The sequence below is a fragment of the Lepidochelys kempii genome, chromosome 27 (assembly GCF_965140285.1).
Source record: "Lepidochelys kempii isolate rLepKem1 chromosome 27, rLepKem1.hap1, whole genome shotgun sequence".
NCBI lineage: Eukaryota > Metazoa > Chordata > Testudines > Cheloniidae > Lepidochelys > Lepidochelys kempii.
In genome coordinates, this window is record NC_136406.1 from 2901168 (window position 1) to 2913023 (window position 11856).

Here is an 11856-nt window from a genome sequence, read left to right on the forward strand (position 1 = left end):
TTATGATTAGTTTGCATTACAAAATCACGCCCCAGCCGACAACTCTGCCAGCAAAGCCCCTGGTGTAGATGCAACAATGCTGACAGAAGAGCATTCAGGGTGGTTGTGTAGCCTGGCCAGGTTGCGGGCCAAGCTGGGAGACTCTTGCTGCAGAGATGGCTCAGAGATGCAGCTAAATACAGGGGGAGGCCTCAGTGCAGAGCCAGGGCTTAGGTCTGAGGGAGTCTAGTGCAAGGGATCCATCCACCCCTTGAAGCCAGGCATCTTTCCCTCAGGAACTGTGAGTACCGAAGACAAGGGCTGAGCCTGGGCCAGCTCCTACCTGATCTGAGTCGATGGGAATTTGGGGTGCCCAAGGAGCAGAGACTTGAGCTGTAAAATTGCACAAAAGTCAAGGCCAACAGCAAGGGCCCTGTCACATGTTCATGTCTCAGCCCAGCCCACTGGTGCCTGATCGCTGTTGTGCCATGGAAAGTGTCACGGAGTCCCTGGGCGACACTCTGGAACTGCTCCCCATGAAGCCAGTCAGGACTCTGGGGCAGTCACCTTTCTGTGAGCAGACTGTCTTCAGGACACACAGCTCACACAGCTTCCACCTTCCTGGGTCTGACCTTGGAGCATTCAGCATCCTCTGCCCCTCCGTGCACTTCCCCCAGCGAGTCCGCTCAGGCGGGGCTCCTGGGGAAGCCAGAGGGTCCTGCCCCCCAACTTCGCAGTCAGACGTGACTCTCAGCTAGCCAGTACAACAGAAGGTTTATTAGACGACAGGAACATGGTCTAAAACAGAGCTTGCAGAGAACAGAACCCCTCAGCTGGGTCCATTTTGGGGGGCAGTGAGCCAGACAACCACATCTGCCCTTCACTCCATGTCCCAGCCAGCCCAAAACTGAAACTCCCTCCAGCCCCTCCTCCCCTGGGCTTTGTTCCTTTCCCCGGGCCAGAAGGTCACCGGATTCCTTTGTTCTCCAACCCTTTAGCTCTCACCTTGCAGGGGGGAAGGGCCCAGGCCATCAGTTGCCAGGAAACAGGGTGTCGGCCATTCTCTGTATCCAGACCCCTGCACACACCTGCCCTCTAGGGCTCTGCAATGATCATACACCCTTACCCCACCACCTAGACACTTAAGAACTGCATAGGGGAAACTGAGGCACCTCCCACACTATTCAGCGGAAACATTAAGAACAGTCCCACTTCGTCACAGAAATAAACTGCCCTTCTTCCCGTATGGACCCTCTGGAGGGCTGTCACATTGGGAGCTGGTGTGGGGTCAGTTCCCCTTTGGCCGCTCGCCCTGGGGGCTGCATGGCACCTGTTTCACCCCAATAACTCCCACCCTGCTTCTTTCAGCTGAAGACTCACGATGGTTCTGAGTTCTTGATCCAGCACGACTCTGAGCCCATTGTGGCCACGTGGCAGAAGGTGATCGCTGACAGCATCAGCAAGCTGGTGAGAGGGGCTTCTCTGGGCATTTTGTTAGAGCTTTCCTGAGGCGCTGGCCCTGGGGGGGGGGCCTGAACTCGGGACCTCCGGGCCAACCAGCAGGAGCTCTGGGCTAGAGTCCAGGATCAGGCCCCTTTGTTCAGAAGACCTTTTACACAGTCCAGCCCCAGATGGGCACAGAGACCCAGATAGGTGGGTTACGCACCATGCCCCCATCCTCAGCATTGACACTGGCCTCACCCTGACCCCCCTTCTCTGGCCCAGCTCTCTGCTCGGCCTCCCTTTCCCTTCCCATCTCCTGCTCAGCTCTGTCCCCTCCTGAAGCAGCAACCAGGTTTTGTCTTTAGGATCTGGCATCGCCACCTTGGGACTGTCAGTCAGGCAAGGATCAGCTTTCTCACGAGATTTACAGTACTTTGGCAGCTAGAAACACCCTGCCAGCCGCTGTCCCCCTGGGAGATCAGCATGGCGGGATTGGTTTCTTTCTTATCCCAACTTCAAAAAAATTGGAATTTGGAGCAGTTTCAGGTTGGCTCCTGCTGCTGTCACATTCTCTGCACTGCAGTAGCCCCAAGGCCCAGGACCCCAGCGTGCCAGGTGCTGTACAAACACAGGACAAAAGCCCGTCCCTGCCCCAAAGAGCTGACAGTCCAAGTATCTGTTGTGTCCAGACTGATTTGTGGCCCATCATTTGTGGGGTGGGGGTAGGATTTTGCATTATCCACTGTCTCCCTCCCAACCTACCCAGCCATGTCTAGCAGGCTCCGGGAAAGCACCGCACCTCCTGCCCTGAGCTACATGCCTCAGAGCTCCTTCGGGGCCTTGATGGGACAAAAGCAATCTGATGCCATGTCTCCCTCAGTCAACAGAATTTCCTACTCATGACGAGAACGGAAATGTTGGGGAATTTGGAGCCAAGGAGAGACTAGGAAACAACAAAGATGAAGATAAAAAGAATCCAGGTGAGTGGGTGAAATCTGAGCGGGGAAGCCTGCTTGGGAACAGCCTGGGGGCCCGCTCTGGTTCAGCCTCCAGGCCCAGCCTGCCTGGGAGCTGCTGGTCGTGCTGCCACCAAGCTCGTTGTCTGCTCAGCTCAGTCCAGGCAGAGCTGTGTTAACGACCCAACGTCCCTTGGTATGGTGCAGCTGAGCAGCAGTGTGGATACCCTAGTAGCGTACAGCGAAGGCAGAGGGCCCGGTTCTGTGCTGGGAGACGGACCAGAAGGCTAAGGGAGTGCTCACCACCTGGAGCCTGGGCCAAACGGCTCCTTGGGCAAGTGAGAGCAGCCTCTACATACAGCAGCCTTCGTGGGGTGGCTCTGCAGCCCCTGATCTCAGGAACCCCAAGTTCTATGGCTGTTCCCAACCCCCACTTGCCCAGGCCTTGCAGTGGGGTAGTGTAGGGTGGTTGTAACTCAGGGAAATTCTCCCCTTGCCTTGGAGGCTTGCGTACAGCCCGGATGTGCTGCCAAAGCAGGCTGCAGCATTGGCCCCATAGCATGCCCCACGCTGCATTGCAGGGCAAGCTGGCTGAAGGGCACAGATGGCAACATGAATGCGAGCTGGGTCCCCATGGCTGGCTCCAGGCACCAGCTTTCCAAGCCGGTGCTTGGGGCGGCATTCAGAGTCCATGTCCCACGGCAGCGAGTCGGCGGCGACTGCTTGGGGCGGCAAAATTGGTAGAGCCACCCCTGTGGGTCCCCCACCTGCCCCTGGCTGGTGTGCTCAAGGCCAGGTCACGTCTGGCTCTTTGGCTCGTCCTGTCGTGGGAGGGGGACTAGGAAGGGGTTCAGTAAACAGGAATGGTGCTGGAGAAGCTGGGGGACAACGAGCAGTGACACTGGGCACCTGGCAGCACCAGTCTTGGGGTGGTAACGTCCCCCCAACAGGACTCTCTCTAGCATGGAGTTTTCTTTCTGGTATAAAGCAAAGAGGGGCAGTGCAGCTGGTCACCCAGGCAGACTGAGACCAGAGGGGGGAGCTGGCAGGGGCTGGAGCCAGTTGAGGTGGACTAGACAGAAAACTGGGGGGGCTGCACAAAACTGCAGAAGTAAGGATGGCAATGCCATACCATGCCATTCTTACTTCTGTGTAATGTTTGGCCTTTGTGCTGGGAGGGGGCCTACGGGGAGGGCTAAGGCAAATATTGGGGTGGCTATAGTCGTCCCCCCCCACCCCAGCACTGCCCCGGGAGCTGGTCAGCTGTGGTGGCCGTGGGGTGGCGATGCAGAAGGATGGCGCTAGTAGGGGTTGGGGGAGGCCACAAGAAGCAGCGAATGGGGGGTGAAGGACGAGTCCATTTGCCAGGAGTTTCTCTCCCCCAGCAGGCAGGTGAGCAGAGAGAGAAGCCATGCCCCTGGGCACCCACCCCTGCTCATGGGATTCAGATCCCCAAGTGACAAGGGCCAGATTAGCATACGAGGCAGGAACAAGCTCACGTAGCAGGGCCTGGGTGTTCGTCCTGAAGGGCTCCAAGATCCCTGCCACAATCTCCTGCATTCAGAAATGGGGTCACTTCAGTAGAGAGGTGCTGTGCAGACGCCACAAAGCCAGGCCGTGCGGTCCCCTGCTCCTAGGCCCTTGCCACAAGGGATCAGGCTTCCCCCAGGGGAGAGCAGGAAATAGGGGACACCCTCTTCTTCCCCTGCTGCTCCACCCACTGCCCAGAAACTCTCAGCCAGACCCCAGCTCTCCCTGCCTGGGGAGTCAGCACGGTGAGCTCCAGGGAAAGGTGGTCCCTAAGCCAGGGTGGCTGGGAGTGGAGGGGAAACGCGCCTTCATTTAGCTGTGTTGCATCCGAGCATCCTGTCTGCAGCCCGTTTAGGGGCTGCAGGGGGAGGCTCCTTGTCTTTGCCCAGAACCATGCCTGACTCTTCCCTGCAGGGGCCTCTCCGGGTCTCGCGGTGAAACGCTCTCCCTTGTCTCCCGCAGCCTCCGGGCCGGCGGTCAGTAGCCTGGGCTCCGAGAGCGACACCAGCAAAGTTCGGAACAAGTTGCGAAAGCTCCTCCAGAAACGGCCCCCTCTGCAGTTCCTGCGGGAGCGAGGGTACATTAAAGGTACAGGCTGGGCAGGGCTTTTTGGGGAGCGGGTGCTTGCGAGGAGAACAAACCCTTCTTCCTAAAACCCAAAATTTGCAGCCACAAGCAAAGCTCATCCCCCAGCACGGCTGTTTGGGGGGGTTCCCAAACCAGTGATCCAGGAAGCGAATCATCCTGATCCCCTAGCAGAGCCCCGAGTTAACTGCCTAAATATCTGGGTTTGTTGGTTTGTTTTTCAGACCAAGTGTTTGGCTGCTCCTTGCAAGCGCTGTGCGAGCGGGAGCACGGCACGGTACCGGGGTTTGTGCAGCAGTGCATCCAGACGGTGGAACAAAGAGGTACCTTCCAGTAAAGAGCAGGGGGCCAAGAGAGCCCCTAGCCAGCCCCTTCCATGCTCCAGGGCTCCCAACCCTCGGGGGAGAGCAGCCCCTTCTGTGCTGAGTAACCAGCCCTGGCTACACCATCTCTGGTACTGCAGTCCCTCCCAGCGTTAGCTGGTGTCCCCAGGCCCACATGGGCTACGAGAAGGGGCTGCAGGCTCAGGGGGTTTAGCTTCCCAAGAAGCATCGCACAAACCGACTAATGGAGCAGCTAATTGCTATTAGCATCTGGCTCCTGAATTCTTCATCTCGAGGCATGGTTCAGTCTGGGTTTGTAAAGCAAGCTGTTGAGATGTGTCTGCACGTACCCTCCCACCGTAAAAAGTAGTCCCGAGGAGAAACAGAACAGAAAGCAGCACAGAAGTTTCTAAACCACTTTTCTCGACTCTCTTTCGAATCTGCGTGGCCCTGTTCCCCTCTCGGTTTCTGCCGCCGCCACTGCAGACCTGGACCTACCCTGCTGCATCCCAATGCATTGCTCCCTCCCCCAAGGCAGGCTGCAAGTGTGAGCCATGTCTGGGGCATGGAGGGCCCCTACTGCTCAAGTACCCCACTGCATCCTACTTTGTAAGGAACAGGGCAGAGGCCCAAAAGAGCTTGGGGCCAGACTTCCAAGTGCTTAGCCCCTGCAGCCTGGGCCAGGTTTCCCAAGCAGTTTGGGTGCTAAGCACCCCTGGAATGCAGCACTAGGTATCAGCACCCAGTCCGCTGAGCGCTTGTGCAAATCTGTCACATCTTTTGAGAATGCTGGCCCTCCTAGTGCCTATGGAGCATGAGGCTCTCTTCACACTGGGCTTGCTTTATGTGTGAATCTCTGTTGCAACATCTCTCCAGCTCCTTGTTGGCATATTCCCATTGTCCAGCTGCAGGGTGACTAATAGGTCGTTTTGGTCCCTGGTCTAATAGGTTTGGACATTGATGGACTTTATCGAATAAGTGGAAATCTGGCAACTATACAGAAACTGCGCTACAAAGTGGACCACGGTAGGCCTGCTTTCAGTGGGTTAGCTGTAGCTTTTTTACCCTCTAATGTCTTTAAATAAACATGCCTTCGACTTTTTAAAATCTCTTTCTAATTTAGAAAGATGAGAAAATACAGGATCAGGTAACCTAGTAATGCTTTGAGAGCCTGTCAGTCATTTGTCACCCGACTAGTGTGTCCCCATGGTAAAAAGGATGTTGAAAAATTGGAGACAGTTCAGAGAAGAGTTCCAAGGATCATTCAAGAGCAGCCGTTTGGGAGTTTTCCAGTGAAACAGGAGAGTCCCTGGAGATCTCTCTTCCAGTTCACTTTTTCCAAAATGAAAATGTTCATTTACCTTCCATGGAAACTCTGAAAATTCAAGTTTTCATTCCAGGTTGGAATTAACTTAAAAAGTGTCAGAATTTCCCACAAAACAGAAATTCCGAGTTTTAATGGCTCTAGATTCAAACTCTGGAAAACCTGCCTCCTGGAGAGCAAGCTCCTTCAGCCTCTCTACCTAGCTTCCAAAAGAGAAGGCTAAGAGGGGCTATTTTACTCCCAACCTCCAAGGGCCGGCTCCCATTGAGACACCACAAGACATGGTCCCATTTTAGAAGAGCTCTGCACATTGAGCTTCTCCCGAAAGGACTGAAGGTTTCTGAAAGCCAAGGGCTCTTTAATCCTGCAGACAAAAGTATAGCAAGGCTCAGTGGGTGGAAGCTTAAGCTAGAAAACCCAAACTGGAAATTGGGTGCCCATTGTTAACAGCAAAGGTAAATAACCATTGGAACAACCGCCCTAAGGGTGTGATGGGGTTGGAGTGTTGAGGGTTGGAGTCTCTCTCTCTCTCTCTCAACGAGAAGTTAACAGGCTCAATGCAGGAATCTCTGAGGTTTTCTGATCGTGTTACACAGGAGATCAGACTAGATCTTTGTGGTCCCTTCTAGTCTTAAAATCTGTGACTGAGATCCTGTGCCCATTAAAGCCAATGGGAGTTTTGTCATTGACTTCAGTGGGGGCAGGATTTTGCCCGATGAGTCTCTGTTGGTTGTAAGAAATGCCAAGTAGACTGTGGGATAGATTCTGGGCCTCACACCTCAAAGCCTGTGTTTTGTTCTAACCCACAAAGTGAGGCCCTAAGTGAGCCAGTCTCCACTGGGGGCTGTTAGTGATCTTGCAGCAGTTCCTGCCAACTGGTACTAAAGGATTTGGCCAGACTAATATGAGAGAAGCAGCTTGTTCCTGCTCTGTCCCCTTTTCTCTTCCCTCCCTCTTAAATGCCCAAGGGTTATCATTTGAGGGGGAGGGAGGTGGTCCCTTAGCTGTCTCTTAGCAGAGGCAGACGCACCCCACGAGCACTGTGGAACCAGCGGGACCCTCCTTCTGTTGGGTTTGTAAGAATTGGGGTAAAAATCTGTGTCAAGAGTATTGCAGCAGTGATGGTAGCAATAGCATCTCCCTAGCCCTGTTCATCCGGAGGTCATCCCCCGTGGATTACAGCAGCGCCCAGAACATCAGGACCTGACTGCGCTAGGTGCTGTACAAACACAGAATGAGGCACTTTTTAGATAGCTTAAGTGTTGTGGGCAAATTATCATTGAATTGCAGCCACCTCTGGGGTCACTTGCTTAGTTTTACTACTGTCCAACAGTTTAGGGGCAGGAAGTGAAGAAGAAATTATCCAATGGAAACTCCGGGAGGAATTTAAAGAGACAGTGTGATTACAGGAGTTAGCGATCCCTGTTCACTCTCTTCCTCCTACCGAAAAAGCTGTGAGGCTAACACGTGGTGGGAAGATTGGTTTTATATCTCACTTGAAAAGCATAGTACTCCCGCAGCACCGCACCCTTTGCACACACCGATACTAGGACCTTACCGGCTCAGGATGTGTCTACACGGCAGTCCCAGGTGTGAGTGCAACGTTGGTAGACGTAACTGCGCTCGCACAGCTAAGTACCGCCATGTAGATAAGGTGGCACAGGCTGTCTAAGCGGACAGGGAACCCTACGTACGGACTCGCATTGCTAGTCTCTGCTGAAGCCTGTGCCGTCAGGGTCACACTGCTGTTTTCAGCTGTGCCAGAGCAGGTAAAGCTAGAGTGCGCACGTTTACCCAGGCGGCAACAGCACCTCCGACGCAGTGTAGACGCACCCTCCGAGGGAGGTCGGTCTGCTGCTGGGTCACCAACATCCCCTGCAGTTTCTCTAGAGATCTCCTGTCCAAGTGCTGAGCAGACCCAGCCTGGCTTCATCTGAGAGCTGACGGGACTGCAGGTAGTAAATTGTACATTTAATCCTCCTCTGTTAAACTCTGCGAGGTCTCAAGTGATGCAGAGACAACTTCCAGAAACTGGGCTTCACCAGAGAGGGCCAGCATTCTACTTCTGGTTCGATTCACAGAGATTAAGGCCAAAAGGGGCCATTTGTTCATCCAGGCTGACCCCCGCCTAGCACGGGCCAGAGACCCTTGCCCCGTCACCCCACGTTGAGCCCAGTAACTTGTGTGTGGCTAAAGCATCTTCCCAAAAGGCTCCAGTCTGGAGCTGCAGACTTCAAGAACCGGAGACTCTTCCCCCTTCCTTCAGTAGCTTGTTCCAATGGCTAATCCCCTCACTGGTAGAAATATGTATCTGACACTTCCGTCCCTCTTTGGACTACCGAAGAGCACACTCACCTCTGTGCCCTGAGCTTGCACACACATGTGCAGACGCTTCACTTCAATGTGATCAGAGCCCAGGACTGCCTGACTTGACACAGATCCATACATGGCATGGAGCAAGCCCCTCCCAGCCCAGTATCAGAGTATTGGCTAATCTACCTTCCTCCTTCCTGCAGATGAACATCTGGACCTGGATGACGGCCGATGGGAGGATGTCCACGTCATCACAGGGGCTTTGAAGCTCTTCTTTCGGGAGCTGCCAGAGCCGCTCTTCCCATTCGGCTACTTTGACAAATTCATCACTGCGATAAGTAAGGGACAAGAGAAGCCACAGCCCTGTCTGACACCTGCAGTGTGGGTGGCGGCCACTCCTCTCCCCAGCAGGACCATGCTCATTTGGATTTCCCGAGCCCCTTCACGCCGCAATTCAGCCCCAAAGCCTGGCCCCATCTCCCCAGCCAAGACATAAGAGCAGACTCTGAAGGGATCTCTCCTATTATCATGAAGGGCACAGCTATGCTGTGACTGGGAGGTGCGATATCCAGTGTGGGTAGATAGACACGCACTAGCTCTCCGAGAGCTAGCAGCATGGACAGAGGCATGAGTGGCAGCTCGGGCTAGCAATCCCCACTGGGTACGTACATGGGCAGCTAGCATGAGCCAGCACGGCGAACTGGCTCTTTTCAGCGTGTGTGTGTGTGTACCTGAGCTGGGCAGGGAATTACACCGGCCTCGTGCAGACGCATGCTAAGACATCATGGGTTTCGAATGAGAATGCTGGGGCCCACTCAGCATAGACCGCCGTTCTGGACACTTGTTTAGAGTCTGGTGCCATTCTGAAAATGGCTCCGTATTATGGAGCCATCCAACCAGCTCTGCTTTCACAGCCAAGCTGTGATTTGTTGAAGAGGATGCATGAGAAACACATGGAAGGTTAAACCCCTCCGCAGTCTCTGTTTGAGGTACAAGGCCAGAGAGGTAGGCCTGGCTGGTTTGGACGTGGGCCAACAGACCCAGCTTGTGTTCTGGGCCTGGTCCCAGAGCAGTGGGCTGAGAATCCAGGCAAGGTTTGAATTGCGGTTTATGGGAGCATCTTGGGACAGTCACAGCCTTTCATGGGCTGCAGGGCAAACCGAGAGCCACACCAGAGAGAAATGATTTCTGGCCCACAGGCTGTCCTGGACCAGGATATAGCGCCAGCCAACTTGGGGGAAGATGTGATTTCTGTATCTAGTTACTTGTCAGACGGTCCCACCCCCCGAGTATCTGAGCACAGGAAGGCTCGGGTGGATTTACCCTTGTAACTCTGAGCGGTGGTGGGTCCCTGGGTTAGCGCTGGGCAAATCACGTGGGGCAGGTCCTCGCCCAGGGGGAATCGCTATAGCTCCAGCAATGCCAAGGCAATGCTGGACAACTTGCACCAGCCCCACATCTCTCTGGAGGTCACGTGGCCAGGCGGTAGCAGAGCCAGGCCAGAGCCCAGATCTCCTGAGTCCTAGTCCAGGGCCTCCCACCCACGTGCTCTCTGCCGAGGTGGAATGACCTGGTGTTCCATCTGGTTGTAGAAACACACGACCAGGCGAAGCGCAGCAAGTACATCCGGGACCTGGTGTGCTCCCTGCCTGAGGCCAACCACGACACCATGAAGGCTCTCTTCCACCACCTCTGCTGGTGAGTGCTTGCCCGGTACCCAGGCCTCCCCATGTGCACGGATCTTTGTGCTCTGATCTGCACAGTCCCCAGCCATTCGTGTAATTCTCCTCTATGTCTGAACACGGCCATCAGGAGCAAGGGAGGCCAGAGATCACTGCTCCTGCCTGAGCACTAATCCTGTCCGTCTGTGCCACTTCCTTTCCCTTGACTCTCATCAGCAGTGTTATGAGGTGCTCCTACCAGCCCGTGCCACCCTGTACCATGGTGCTGGATTGGAGTAGGGGAGAGAAGGCCGCACAGTGCTGACGGCCACAGGGGCCTGGTGCTACCCTTGGCAGGTATATAGGGGCAGATCTTCCAGGGCACGGTGCAGTCTGTGAGAGAGCCAAATCTAGTGGCAGGACCTTGGAAGGGGAGAAGGAAATTAAGCTACCGCTGGCTTCCTTTGTACTCACATGCCTTTCCCTGCTAGTCTCCTCAAGGGAGGGTGGTGATTTTCACCCCTGGTCTTAACCTTGGCTCCTGGAAGATCATTCAAAACTCCCCTGGCCATGCCCCTTGCAGGGTTCTTCCTCAGCTCGATTGTTGTGTTTGGAGCACCCATATCCTGTGGGACTCTGCAGACCGCTCCCACCCTGCTGAGTTTTAACAGCTCCTCCCACTGCAGGATGCTCATCCAGAGTTGGGTAGAAAGCAGGGGCAGGGGGGAATTTTACTTCAAGCGAAAACAAAAAAACAATTGTTGTCACGAAATGTTCCATGGAAAATGTTGATATTCTTCTTTTTCAGTGAAAATTTGAATGGCAAAAAATTATGTCCAAAACACAAAATATTTTGTGCCTCATGGAGTTATAATTTGGGTGTCTCGTGTTCCCGTTCTCTTCTGTGGGTAGGGGTCTACTTAAATCACGGAGAAATCACACATTTTTCGCAGGTTTGTCATGGCATAAATAGGAAATTTTGCAGATGTGTCACACGTCCACAAAATTCGCTATGTATGCCGTGACCAGCTCAAAAATGTGATTTCTCTGCAGCATTTCTCAAATTGGGAGTCCTGAACCAAAAGGGGGCTGCAAGCCTGTTTCAGGGGGGCCGCGGTATTGCTACCCTTACTTCTGTGCTGCTGGCGGCGACGCTGCCTTCAGAGATGGGAGCCCAGCCAGCAGCCGAGGCTCTCTGGCCACCCAGCTCTTAAGGCAGCTCAGAAGTAAGGGTGACAATAGCCTACCAAGCCACCCTTACTTCTACCTGCTGCTGGCAGTGACGCGGCCTATAATATAGGGTACAAAGCACACAAAAGACCAGATTTCCCAGGGAAGACCAGATTTCACCATTTGTGATGTGATTTTCATGGCTGCAAATTTGGTAGACCCCTATCTATAGGCCAAGCTCCCTGGTTGGACTACATCTCCCACAACACACCATGGTCTGCCCTCTTGAACAGGAGAGGCAGTACATCATGGGAGTCCCCAGCTGTGATGCATCATGGGAGTTGTAGTCTGGCTGAGGCACCTAGCCACAGGAGGAGAATGGGGTCTTGAGGCAACTAAACTACAACTCCCATGAGACATCGCAGCAGAATTTTTGAATTGAAATATTTTGGTTTTCAGGCGTTCAGTTTCCTGTGGAAGCAGACATGTCCTGTGAAAAAATTCATTTAGTCAAAAACCCAACTTCCCACCAGAAAACAGTTTAGATGGAAGCCTTTGGATGAGCCCTGGGA

General features: G+C 54.1%; 1 protein-coding gene across 3 annotated transcripts in view; it reads left to right on the forward strand.

Annotated features, from left to right (window-relative positions):
• The window catches only part of PLEKHM1 (pleckstrin homology and RUN domain containing M1), a 144416-nt gene that overhangs the window by 130070 nt on the left and 2490 nt on the right, over nucleotides 1-11856 (forward strand). For 2 of the 3 annotated variants that reach the window (XM_073326194.2, XM_073326195.2), the window contains exons 9-15: nucleotides 1348-1446; nucleotides 2303-2402; nucleotides 4323-4496; nucleotides 4718-4816; nucleotides 5765-5842; nucleotides 8657-8791; nucleotides 10046-10151. In XM_073326194.2, coding sequence (XP_073182295.1) covers nucleotides 1348-1446; nucleotides 2303-2402; nucleotides 4323-4496; nucleotides 4718-4816; nucleotides 5765-5842; nucleotides 8657-8791; nucleotides 10046-10151 — 791 coding nt within the window. The remainder of the gene's footprint in view (nucleotides 1-1347; nucleotides 1447-2302; nucleotides 2403-4322; nucleotides 4497-4717; nucleotides 4817-5764; nucleotides 5843-8656; nucleotides 8792-10045; nucleotides 10152-11856) is intronic. The other variant, XM_073326197.2, reaches the window with a different exon arrangement.